The sequence below is a fragment of the Moschus berezovskii genome, chromosome 17 (genome assembly GCF_049115385.1).
Source record: "Moschus berezovskii isolate FMDL1 chromosome 17, NW_MosBer_1.0, whole genome shotgun sequence".
In the NCBI taxonomy this organism is placed as follows: Eukaryota; Metazoa; Chordata; class Mammalia; order Artiodactyla; family Moschidae; genus Moschus; species Moschus berezovskii.
In genome coordinates this window covers 5,417,791-5,430,006 of record NC_142476.1, presented here as the reverse complement: position 1 = coordinate 5,430,006, position 12,216 = coordinate 5,417,791, and the positions used below count along the sequence as shown (strand labels likewise).

The 12,216-nt window shown below is 46.5% G+C and overlaps 1 protein-coding gene across 2 annotated transcripts in view; it reads right to left on the bottom strand.

Annotated features, from left to right (window-relative positions):
- Positions 1-12,216, bottom strand: part of NFASC (neurofascin) — a 211,221-nt gene that overhangs the window by 88,999 nt on the left and 110,006 nt on the right. For both annotated transcript variants that reach the window (XM_055420055.2, XM_088845132.1), the window contains one exon: positions 5,919-6,027. In XM_055420055.2, the coding sequence (XP_055276030.2) occupies positions 5,919-6,027 (109 nt within the window). The remainder of the gene's footprint in view (positions 1-5,918; positions 6,028-12,216) is intronic.

The window sequence follows — 12,216 nt, the reverse complement described above, 5'->3', positions numbered from 1 at the left end:
CGTATTGTACCATTCCATTAATATGAAATGTCTGAAATTGAAATCTACACAAGTAGGAAATAGAATGATGATTGTCCAGGGTTCGAGGAAGACTGAGCTTCCCTGGTGGCTCAGATAGTAAAGAGTCTGCCTGCAATGCAGGAGACCCATGTTCGACCCCTGGGTCAGGAAGATGCCCTGGAGAAGAGAATGGCTACCAAACCAGTATTCCTGTCTGGAGAACTCCATGGACAGAGGAGCCTGGTGGGCTCCAGTCCATCACGGGATCGCAAAGAATTGGACACAACTGAGTGGCTAACCCTCACTCCCTGAGAGAAAAGAGCACGGTCAGGGGAAGAGGGGGACTGCTAATGGGGGCAGGGATTGTTTGGTGAAAGGAGAAGGTAATGAAAATGTTCTAAAGTTAACTGTGGTGATTAGTGCCCAACTCTGTGAATATCCTAAAAATCAGTGCATAATATTTTTTAACTTATTTTTTACTGAAGTACAGTTGATATGCAAGTTGTATATTTTATATAGGTGAATTGTATGGTATGTGAATTCTATCTCAATGAAACTATTGTTTAAAACATCAAGAAGAAAAAAGGATTAATTACATAAGAACTTGGAAGATTTTGTTAGAAAAATGTGATACTTCAAAAAGGAAAATAAAGGATTAAATTTATAAACGTAGCTTCAAATGTTCAAAGGAACTCAAGTTTATTAATGGACTCAAACAGATGATTATTAAAATTTATGAGATTTATAAAAAGAATTGTAAAATTTATCAGTTGAAAGGTTTAAGAAAAAACTAGGTTTGGGGATCAATATATTGAATATTGATTGTTTGAAAAAGACTTTGGGCTAACTCCTTGGAAGCCACCCAGAACAAGTCGCAGTCTGCGGACTCCCTGTCTCCGCAGTAAAGTGCAGAACGCTGTACAGCGCTGCAGAAAGCACAACCTGAAACCTCGGCCTCTGTCTCGGCAGCTCCCCTGAAGGGTGACGGCTGTGCCCCAGCCAGCTTCCTTCCAGACCCCCTCTTCCGCACTCCAGTCACCGGCCACTGCATTCCCAGGCTCCCTGAGTGGGCTGTCTGTTCGGAGTCAGGCCCCTGTCCATCTGGGGAGCTGCCATCTGGACCCATCTGCTCACAACGTCACTCATGTTAAGCTGCTTACTGCACCCTCTCTTTGTGGGATTCCAGGCCCAGTTTGAACAGACCAGGGTTCTAAAGCCATCTGAAAACCACAGGATGAGCTCAAGCAGGAAAGAAAAGGGTGGGGGGCGGGGGAGAAGGAAGGCTGTTGAAGAAGCTTGGGGTGGGGAAAGAGAAGGACCTCCAGCCCCTTCACTGACTGCGAGCTTCCTGGGGCCGAGGGCGGGGTCTTCCCCTTCTTTCCTGCGCTCTTCATAGAAATGAGCACCCGATGAAAGCAGAACAGGACCAACCGGGAACATGCAGCCCAGGGGAACACGCCGCACAGGGACTCTGAGCCACAGCTTCAAGAGGAAGGCGTGTACTGTAATCCGTCTGGCACAGGGAGGGGCGCAGGCTCGGGAGCCACATACCTGAGGCTCGCTCGCACCTCATGCTTCAGCACTTCGTTTACTCTGTCCCAGCCTTAGCTTTCTTGTCTTTGAATGGGATAATACACATTTATTACAATATTATTGTGATTACTAATTAAATGAGTTCATTTAATTCATTTTAAGTGAATTAATGGGCTAATGGATTTGTATAGCATCTAACGGGCTTCCCTTGTAGTTCAGCTGGTAAAGAACTGGCCTGCAGTGCAGGAGACCCACGTTCGACCCTTGGGTTGGGAAGATCCCCTGGAGAAGGAAATGGCAACCCACTCCAGTATTCTTGCCTGGGAAACCCCACGGACAGAGGAGCCTGGACAGTCCGTGGGGTGGCAAGAGTCAGACACGACTTCTTAGCAACTAAACCACCACCATGAAAGCATCCAACGCAAGGCCTGGACCAAACTGGACTTTCAAAAGCTACTGGTCATTTTGTCTTCCCCACAAGGGAGAAACGGTGCAATGCTTTTGGACAAGCTGGACTTTCGGATCTACAAAACACGCAATGCCTGCTCTGTGGCCAAGGAGCCGCCACTCTCTCATCGCACGGTCACCTGCACAAGTGCGGTCTACTGTGGGCCAGACAAGAGGGCAGCTCCTGTGAGAGGCCAGAGCAGCCAAAGCAGCCCTTTGCTCCCCTCGCTCCTGCCTCAACCCTGCGCCCTGAACCAAAGCGCTAGGAACTCCTGGAGACCACTCCCCCACCCCCATTCCGCCTCTGCTCACCCAGCCTCTTCCACCAGTGGCCCCCACAACCCATGACATCAACCACGCCAGGTGGGAGTTGACCTGAAAGGAGCCAGGTCCGTTCTTCTGAGGCTTCCATCCTGCTGTCAGTATTGGTCTAGCTGCTGATATTCCAAGGATAGCACATCCCTGGCTGTATTTTTAAGGTTCCTGTCTGACATGACAGGGAGGCACAGGGAGGAAAGGACCAAGACAGCAGGAGGGAGCGGCATCTGTTCCCTCCCCTCCCTCCAGCCCTCTGCATTTACATCCAACGCAGACACTGGTCTGGGTCCAACTGCCATCCTGGCAGGCTTCTGCAGGCTGGAGATGTGAAAATACAGGAGCGTGGAGGAGGGGGTGTGGGACAGACAGGGGACGGCTGTTCCCTGCGTTATAAGATGTGCTGTTTGTCTAGGGGTCTGCGGCTGAGTGCTGGCTATGATGCTTACACCAAAGACAACGCCGGCTCCAGCGGTGGAGGGGAAAGCCGCGTTAACGCCCCCAGGGAGTGCACACACCTGCCTACGGCAGGGCCTCCCTTTGCTGTAGTCTCTAGTCCTCCCGTTAGATCAGAAACTCACAAGGTGACATGCTGTCTCAAACCCAGCAGCCCCACCTCCGGTATACAGGTGGGTTCAGCAGGGCGGCAGAGAGGCTGAGGGGGTGTAGAAGTGAGTGCTCGCCTCCACAGAGATGCGGCAGATGGCACACGTCACTGAGGGGACCAGCTCTCCCCGTGGTCACCAGTGGCTCCACACCCAGCCCTGCATACCTCAGCACCCAGGAGAGGGTGGTAAGCATGGGTGTTCTCTCAGGGGCCTGGAGTTGATCCTGGGGAGTAGAGTTCCCAGTGAAGCCCCACAGCTGGCCCCGGATCATCTCTCAGCTGTGGTCCTGAGCCCCCCGTGGCCAGGAAGGCCCGCTGCAGTGTTTCTGGAGGGAGAAGGCCCAGCACCTGGCAGAGAGGCTGAGGGGTGTAAATGCAATTAACCAAATGACGCCATCTGAGACACCGAAGGCCTGGGGAGGCTGGTGGTTCCTCCGCCTGCGTCACAGGGCAGGTGTCCGCTCGTAGCGCCTGGCAGGCCCAGGAAATGAGGCACCTTAGTCTGAGCGCGGGCAGGTGCTCACGCTGGTGGAGTGGGAGGGCGGAAGGGCCGTGTGCGGGAGCAGATGCCGGGACGGCTCCAGATGGCTATGGCCCGGAACAAGAGGAGAGCCAGAGGGGAGGAGGACAGACAGACAGACGATTTACTCATCTGAGGCCTCCTAAGCGGAGACACAAAATCAGATTTCTACCTAGAACCTGGCTGGAGTCCTGCTCAGAATCATCTGTGCAGCCCAGCCCACCCTGAGAACGCTCCGCAGCCCCGAAGTCAAGCGGCCAGCTGCGTGGTCCCAGCGCTGCAGGACGGCCGGGGTTCCACCTGGACGCGGGCGCTTTCTCAGCCGTGAGTGCTGAGCACGCACCTTCACTTGTCGTCGTGACACCCCTGACACCACGTAAAACGTGGTAACAATGCACCCCTTTTCAGAGTTATCGTGCGGAGGATTACAGGGAACATGCCGAGCGCGGGCAGCCGGGGAGCCCTCCAGGGCTGATTCAGGCAAGGCTGACTGTTACCATCCTCTAAAGAGCCTGCTCAGGCCTCCTCCTCTCAGAACTTCTGGGCCCTCAGTAGCCATATGCATATACTCTTGTTTTCTTCTTTTTTTTTAAGTTTCCCAGTCAATCTGAAAGTCCTCTGATCCTTTGACCCTTCGTGATGCCTTAGACTGGAGGAGGCAGTGCGGTGTCCCAGCAAGAAAAATGGCCCACAATTCAGGACATCTGAGTCCTAATATGAGCTCTGTTGTGAATTCATTTTGTGGATGTTAGAGAAATAACTTCTTGAGCCTCAGTTTATCCATCAATCAAATGGGGATGATGACACCAGCCTTGCCCTCATCACAGAATTTTCATGAAAGTCAAATGACACAACTAAACAAATGCACTATAAAAATAAAAGCTCTGAATCAATATTAGGCTTGCAGATGAGACTAGAAGTGTCCAGAGGTATGAACTAGAACAGGTTTGCCTTGCATCAGGCAGGCTGTGGCAGGGTAGGACTGCTGGGCAGGGACACTGCTGTCATCAGAGAAGCGAGGGCTCCTGGGTTCCTCAGGGAGGGATCTGGTTGGGCAACCCTGAATGTGTGTGCCCAGGTAGGAGGGCAGAGGGGCCTTTGGAGGGAACACAGAGATAGAAAGTAGGGAGGGTGCATGTGCCAAGGGAGGGGGCACAGCGACCGAAAGCTGGGCCAGCCCCAGATTCTGCACACACCTGGGGTCTGTTCCCACGCTGTGCCACAGATACGTACACGCCCGTAATAATAACCAGAGCCCTCCACATACAAAGCAAAACAAACCTGGAGTCCCCCTGCTACTGCCAGTATGTTCAAGTTCAGTCTTTAGTAACAACGACCAGGTGAAAAAGTCCTACGGTCAGAAGGATTTCCCAGGTGGTCCCTGAAACCTGACACTGTTCTAAGGCAAGTTGCAGATCTAGAAGAACCCCCACAGAAACTACCTTCAAAACACAGGTATATCCGAGCCACTGTTGCTATGAAAAATAATAACTTTCATACACTGAATACCTACTCTAAGCCTACTATATGCCAGGCACAGTGTAGGGCTCCTTTATGTTCCATCTTGACCACAAGATATTCCTTAGCACCCCCATGTATGCAGCTAGAGTGGCTTGAAACTTTACTACAGTCACAAAGCAAGGAGAGCTGGATTTTGTCCAGAGCCCAAATCCATGTTATCAGCATATCCCGTTCCTAACTTTCAGCTCCCTCCCTGCCTGCATCCTCCCAGCCCAAATCTCCAACTCTTTCTGGGAGGAAAGAAGACGTCTGAAGAGGGAACTGGAGCGATGAGGCAGAGATACCCACACTCAAGAATGAGGAAACGCTGCTCTGTTCAGGCTTCCAGGAGAGACTCCCTCAGCCCGGAAGGCTTCAGGCTGCTCATTTGTGGTTCAGTGCCAATTTCTCCTTGGTTAAAACTGTAACCCTTAATTCTTGCATGTCCTCCCTTAACATTCCTGCCTGGAGACTGAAACAGGAGCTGCCGGGAGCAGCAGCAAATTTTATCCCAGAATGGAACAACGCAGACCCTGGACACAGGGTGCGGCTTCAGTGACATCAGCTTCAGCCACGAACCGTGCCCTGGACAGCTGTCCATCCGCCAGGGCCCCCTGCATGCCCAGAGAAGGGGTTCTCACAAGGCCCCCCATATGCCAGTGCTGTCATTCAGGAGGCTCCTGGGTTGCAGAGGTCAGGCTAAGGGGGGGTGCAGGTCACAAACACAGCTGCTCCCCAGTTTTTCAAATGAGGTGAACAGTCGGGACAATATGCAGGGCTAATGCTGGCTCACCACATCTGCTGGAGAAAAAGGAACAAGTGCTTCCTCAAAATCAGCCTCCCGGCCAAGCAGTCTGGCTCTGTGGCCCACTATGGGGAGGAGGATGAAGCTGTCTCTCAGAAGATTCCAGAGCCAGAAACTTCTTTCATCAAAGAGAAGGGGCAGGAGGCAAGAAATTCCCCCACCCCGCCCGAAACAGTGGGCCAGGCACTCACCGCCTCTGCCTCATTCAGCCTCCTTCCTGGAACGCCAGAGGGGGCTCCCTTCCCGGCTGCAGAGGCGAGGAAAACTCCAGCGTCCCAAACTGCACATAAGTCAATCAACCTGTCACAAAGCAAGCACAAAGAAGAACCCCAGGGTCACTTGAGGAAAGAAAAAGAAAAGGCTTTGCGCTTTGTAGTCTGTTCATTCACTGGGAAATTACATCTTTGTCTACAGCCGGTTGCACAGTTTTACATAGAATAAGAGCATCTTTGTTCACAGAAATTCAAAGCACTCTGCAAGAAATGGGAGAGATTCTGCAAGGTGCCTAAGCGTGCTGGACTTTGGGGAAGGAAGGTCGTCTCTCTCTCTCCTTAAGATCATTATTGTGACCTGACACCATAATCAGATTGCAGAATCCCTAGTCACCTAAAGGAGGGAAGCCGTATCTCAAAGAATTTCTCCTACACCCAAGGGAGAATTTACCCAATAGGTATTTCATTAATTTTCTTACTTAAGTATTATGTTTTTCTTCCCCATCTACAGATAAACAAACCGAGTTCATCACAAATAAATTGCACATTAAAAGGAGACCTAATTTTGGTGTTAGGAGACATGGATTTTAGGTCCTAGCTTTTTTTTATTATTTAGGGTGGGGTCGCAGAGAGTAGGACACGACTGAACGACTGAACAACACTTCCCTACGTGTAACTCATTTTCCTCATCTGTAAAATGGGGAGAAGGTACAGGACAGTGCATCAGATCACCAGACCATTAGTTGGCATTTCAAATGTTCAGGTCCCAGGTCTGATCCTTTGGGGCAATCATTTAGCCTTTCTCAGTACAGATAACCGGAGAAGGCAATGGCAACCCACTCCAGTGTTCTTGCCTGGAGAATCCCAGGGAAGGAGGAGCCTGGTAAGCCACCGTCTATGGGGTTGCACAGAGTCAGACACAACTGAAGCGACTTAGTAGCAGCAGCAGCAGCAGTACAAATAACATATCTCAGTCATTTGCTTTAACGTTAAAATGTGTCTGTAGGAAATGGTAACATCCACCTGTGTGGAGGGGAATGTGGCAATATCTATCAAAATAAGTGTGCATTTACTTTTTGGCCCAGGAGTCTCAGTTCTAGGAATCTTTTCGAAATACATCCTGTATGATCCCCATGTTGTGAACTCAAGGGTTACTGTTAAGTGAAAAAAACCATGATAGGAAAAAGAGTGTTTAACATGCTATCATTTAAGAAGGGGAGAACAAATGCAAATATATATATATATATATATATATATATATATATTCTGAAAAGACAAGAAAAGGATAAAGCATAAAATAAAATGTAAAGGACCTATAGGGAAAGGGAAGAATAATGGGGAGGGAACAGGGACACTGAACACATCTTGTTTTGTGGATTTGCTTTGAAACATATCAGTATTTGACATAATAAGGCACGATACTTTTTAAAGAAATTCCTACAATGAAAATGTAGCAAATGAGTCTATGTGTCCAGTTGGTTGGCACAGCTACACATAGAGAAACTCAAACATGGCAATTTGATTGTATATCATTAGAGAGCTACATCTTAATAAAAAGAACTGCCCCATCCCTCATCCCCCTACCCAATACCCTAAATTGTTTTCCGCAATCATACTATTGATGAAGATATGGTGTTATAATTGTTGTCATTCTGAGACTTTTGTATGTATATTGTGGGATAAACAAAACGAGTAATAATATTTATATTACTGAAAAATAAGTTTCTTGTTGAAAGAAGAAATAAATGTAAGCTTGATGAGATCAAGTTAAAATTTTGTAGTCCTGAGTGTGAACTGGGAGTATCAGGATGAACTCCATGTTTTATCTACATCCATACACACACTCACACACACACACACACACTCACACACACACTCACACACACACACTTTCTAGCCAGGCCTAGAAACAAGGATCGTCCTAGAAGGAATGAGTACGCCCAGAATCAGATTATGAACTCTATGTACCATCCCCTAAAGGAATCAGGCTTTCTTGGAGGAAGGTCTGATGTAACAAATGTGTAAGCTGAGCCTAGAACATCTTCTCACATCATAAAAGCAAACAAAGTGTTAATGATTTCTAGAGTTACACCAAAAAGATTCAGAAGCTACCCAGCCTAGGATGCCCCTGGTTAAGTTAAGAATTAAAACAGAATCATGGTTACAATAGGTTGAAACATAACAAATGTGTTTAAATCTTACAAATCCCCAATAAGATTCTTTAACACATCAGATAACCCGTGAGTCACCTTTTAGGGATTCTAGGAACGTAGTTCATCATTTTAAAATCTGGTCAATAAAGCAAAAGGGGGAGGAGTGGGCAGCATCATTGCTGAGACAAGGCTGGCCTTGGACTAATCGTTGTTGAAGAGAGTGATGGACACATGAGGTCCACTATATAGTCTCTCCTGGTTGTAAAACATTTTCAAAATAAAGGTAAACTTTAAATGATAGAACAGGTTGTGAAATGAGAAATCTTAGAATGCTAATTCTTGAAACTTTAGAACCATAGTTATTTAATCCTAACAGCAATCCTATATGGTAGCCAAGGATACCAAGGATCCCCACTCTGCACTGCAAGAAATAAGTGTAAAGAATCCTTTGAGTCAGGATTCAAGCCCACACATTCTTATTCCAAAGTTCACTATTTAACAGTTGCTTCTTTAATAATCTCATCTTTTATATCTGCATTAATAAAACTTTCATTGCCTATATGAGGCTAACGGGAGCTACCATGAGAAAAGTCCTTGGAAAACAAATCTTTGTACATATATCTTCCTGTCACTTGAAAATTTGGGACCAGATTTGTCCTGTGTAGTTGTTGTGAGGATCCAGTGGGAACTGTGATTTGGAGATGGACAGATATCAAGAGAGATGAACAGAGAACCCTTAAAGATAACTGAGATTACAATCACCCCAATGCCTTTACCATCACTCACAGGACGTGAGGGTTAAATGAGAAGTGAGGCTTTGAACTCAGGATATAGACTCTCCAGCTGACCCAGGAATAGGATGGTCTTCGATACCTGATGCTCTGGGGATGATCAGGGATCAAGAAAGATACCTGACACCCTGCAGACTGCAAGAAGAGCGGTGTGGAGTCACAGGTTGGTGGGGTCCCTGGTCAGGTTGCTGGGTATCTTGGGTATTGCCTCCAGATTCCAGAAGGTCAGACACCTGCTGGGTTCCCTGAATGAGGCCCGGGCTGGAGGGACTGCGGTGGGCAGTGAAACATAGCTTTCTAGTGACAAGAAGGCAGAGCATGTCAGACATGGGGGTAGTGCCTGGGGCTGCTCACCAGCTCCAAAGTGCTCTCTCTTGGCATTCATAATCCTAATGTCTGCCTAGAGAGGACTCACAGATCTCTTCTCAGCAAATGTTTATTCCCAGATTGTCCTTCCCTCTGCCACAGAAGAAAAGTGTGTCTCTAACACTTTTCACCTTGGAATTTCATGATACTATAAGTGCCTATTTCTGGAGAGTACAAAGTCAGACTTCTCCTGGATCCTGGTTCATGTGTCCCAAAGAAGGCAGAGCACTGAAGAATTGATGCTTTTGAACTGTGGTGTTGGAGAAGACTCTTGAGAGTCCCTTGCACAGCAAGGAGATCCAACCAGTCCATCCTAAAGGAGATCAGTCCTGAATATTCATTGGAAGGACTGATGCTGAAGCTGAAGCTCCAATATTTTGGCCACCGGATGCGAAGAACTGATTCACTAGAAAAGACCCTGATGCTGGGGAAGATTGAAGGCGGGAGGAGAAGAGGCTACAGAGGATGAGACAGTTGGATGGCCTCGACTCCATGAACATGAGTTTGAACAAACTCCGGGAGATAGTGAGGGATGGGGAAGCCTGGGGTGCTGCGGTCCTTGGGGTTGCAAAGAATCAGACACGACTGAGCGACTGAACAATTCCCTGAGATATTCAGTCTGCGCTCGGAGAACAAGGACTTTCTCTGTCTCTTGTTTGAGGTTCTTTCTTAAACATTTAAAAACTACTTTGCACTTTGAATAGGTAATCCTTTCACACGATATGAAACCCAAAAGTTACAAGGGTTCACAGTAAAAGTGGAGTGTATATAAGGAAACTTCCTTCCCGAGTGTCCTGCAGGTTCCCAGTTCCACCGAGAACCTCTCCCCTGCCAGCTGCTCTTAACAGTGTCTTGTATATCCCCCCATAGACTTTCTATGAATACACAGATACACTTTAAAAATTATAGCATACTAAGCATATTTCTTCAAACTTGTCTTTTTCAGTTAATATCTTAGGCATCTTTCAATATTAGTTCCATGAAACTGCCTTATTACTGCCAACAGCTGAATATTATTCTACTGTATGAAAAAATATATATAATAATCCTCTAGTGATAGACATTTAGAATGTTTGTAATCACTGAAAGTGGAAAATTGCTGTGATACTCTACCTTTGGATAAATATGACTTCTCTTATTTGTAAGATTATTTTTAGGATAAATTCTCAGATGCAGAATTCCTAGGCCAAAGGTAATGTGGCTAAATTGTTCTCCATGAAAATTTGCACAACTTAAACTCCTATGAGCAATTTATAAAAGTTCCTGCTTCCCATTTCTTCTCCAACGTGCTATGTTATTATTATTTTTAAAACCTTTGACCATCAGATGCCCAGAAATTGGCATCCCTTTGTGGTTCTTTCATTTTAAGTGAGGTTGAGCAATTTTATTTTCTCTAAATTATTGTATTCTTTGTCCATTTCTCTACTGGGTAGTTGGTTTATTCTTGTCAGTCTGAAGGAATTGTTTACACTTTTTTTCTTAGGACATACATTTTTTAATTCAAAATTATATGGAGTTTACTTGTAAAGGAAGATTTTTTAAAAATTAAAGATTCCTTTCTTATAATTATCATACTAATGGTCATTTAACACCATATAACCCAGTTGTGGATGTGACTGGTGATAGAAGCAAGGTCTGATGCTGCAAAGAGCAATATTGCATAGGAACCTGGAATGTTAGGTCCATGAATCAAGGCAAATTGGAAGTGGTCAAACAGGAGATGGCAAGAATGAATGTCGACATTCTAGGAATCAGTGAACTAAAATGGACTGGACAGGGTGAATTTAACTCAGATGACCATCCCTTAGAAGAAATGGAGTAGCCATCATGGTCAACAAAAGAGTCCGAAACGCAGTACTTGGATGCAATCTCAAAAACAACAGAATGATCTCTGTTCGTTTCCAAGGCAAACCATTCAATATTACAGTAATCCAAGCCTATGCCCCAACCAGTAACACTGAAGAAGCCAAAGTTGAACGGTTCTATGAAGACCTACAAGATCTTTTAGAACTAACACTCAAAAAAGATGTCCTTTTCATTATAGAGGACTGGGATGCAAAAGTAGGAAGTCAAGAAACACCTGGAGTAACAGGCAAATTTGGCCTTGGAGCACGGAATGAAGCAGGGCAAAGGCTAATAGAGTTTTGCCAAGAGAACGCACTGATTAAACACCCTCTTCCAACAACACAAGAGAAGACTGTACACATGGGCATCACCAGATGGTCAACACCGAAATCAGATTGATTATATTCTTTGCAGCCAAAGATGGAGAAGCTCTATGCTGCTGCAGTTGCTAAGTCACTTCAGGTGTGTCCGACTCTGTGTGACCCCATAGACAGAAGCCCACCAGGCTCCCCTGTCCCTGGGACTCTCCAGGCAAGAACACTGGAGTGGGTTGCCATTTCCTTCTCCATTGCGCGAAAGTGAAAAGTGAAAATGAAGTCGCTCAGTCGTGTCCAACCCTCAGCGACCCCACGGACTGCAGCCTACCAGGCTCCTCCATCCATGGGATTTTCCAGGCAAGAGTACTGGAGTGGCTTGCCATTGCCTTCTCCAGAGAGAAGCTCTATACAGTCAGCAAAAACAAGACCAGGAGCTGACTGTGACTCAGATCATGAACTCCTTATTGCCAACTTCAGACTTAAATTGAAGAAAGTAGGGAAAACCACTAGACCATTCAGATACGACCTAAATCAAATCCCTTATGATTATACAGTGGAAGTGAGACATAGATTTAAGGGACTAGATCTGATAGATAGAGTGCCTGATGAACTATGGACGGAGGTTCGTGACATTGTATAGGAGACAGGGACCACAACCATCCCCATGGAAAAGAAACGCAAAAAAGCAAAATGGCTGTCTGAGGAGGCCTTACAAATAGCTGTGAAAAGAAGAGAAGTGAAAAGTAAAGGAGAAAAGGAAAGATATAAGCATCTGAATGCAGATTTCCAAAGAATAGCAAGGAGA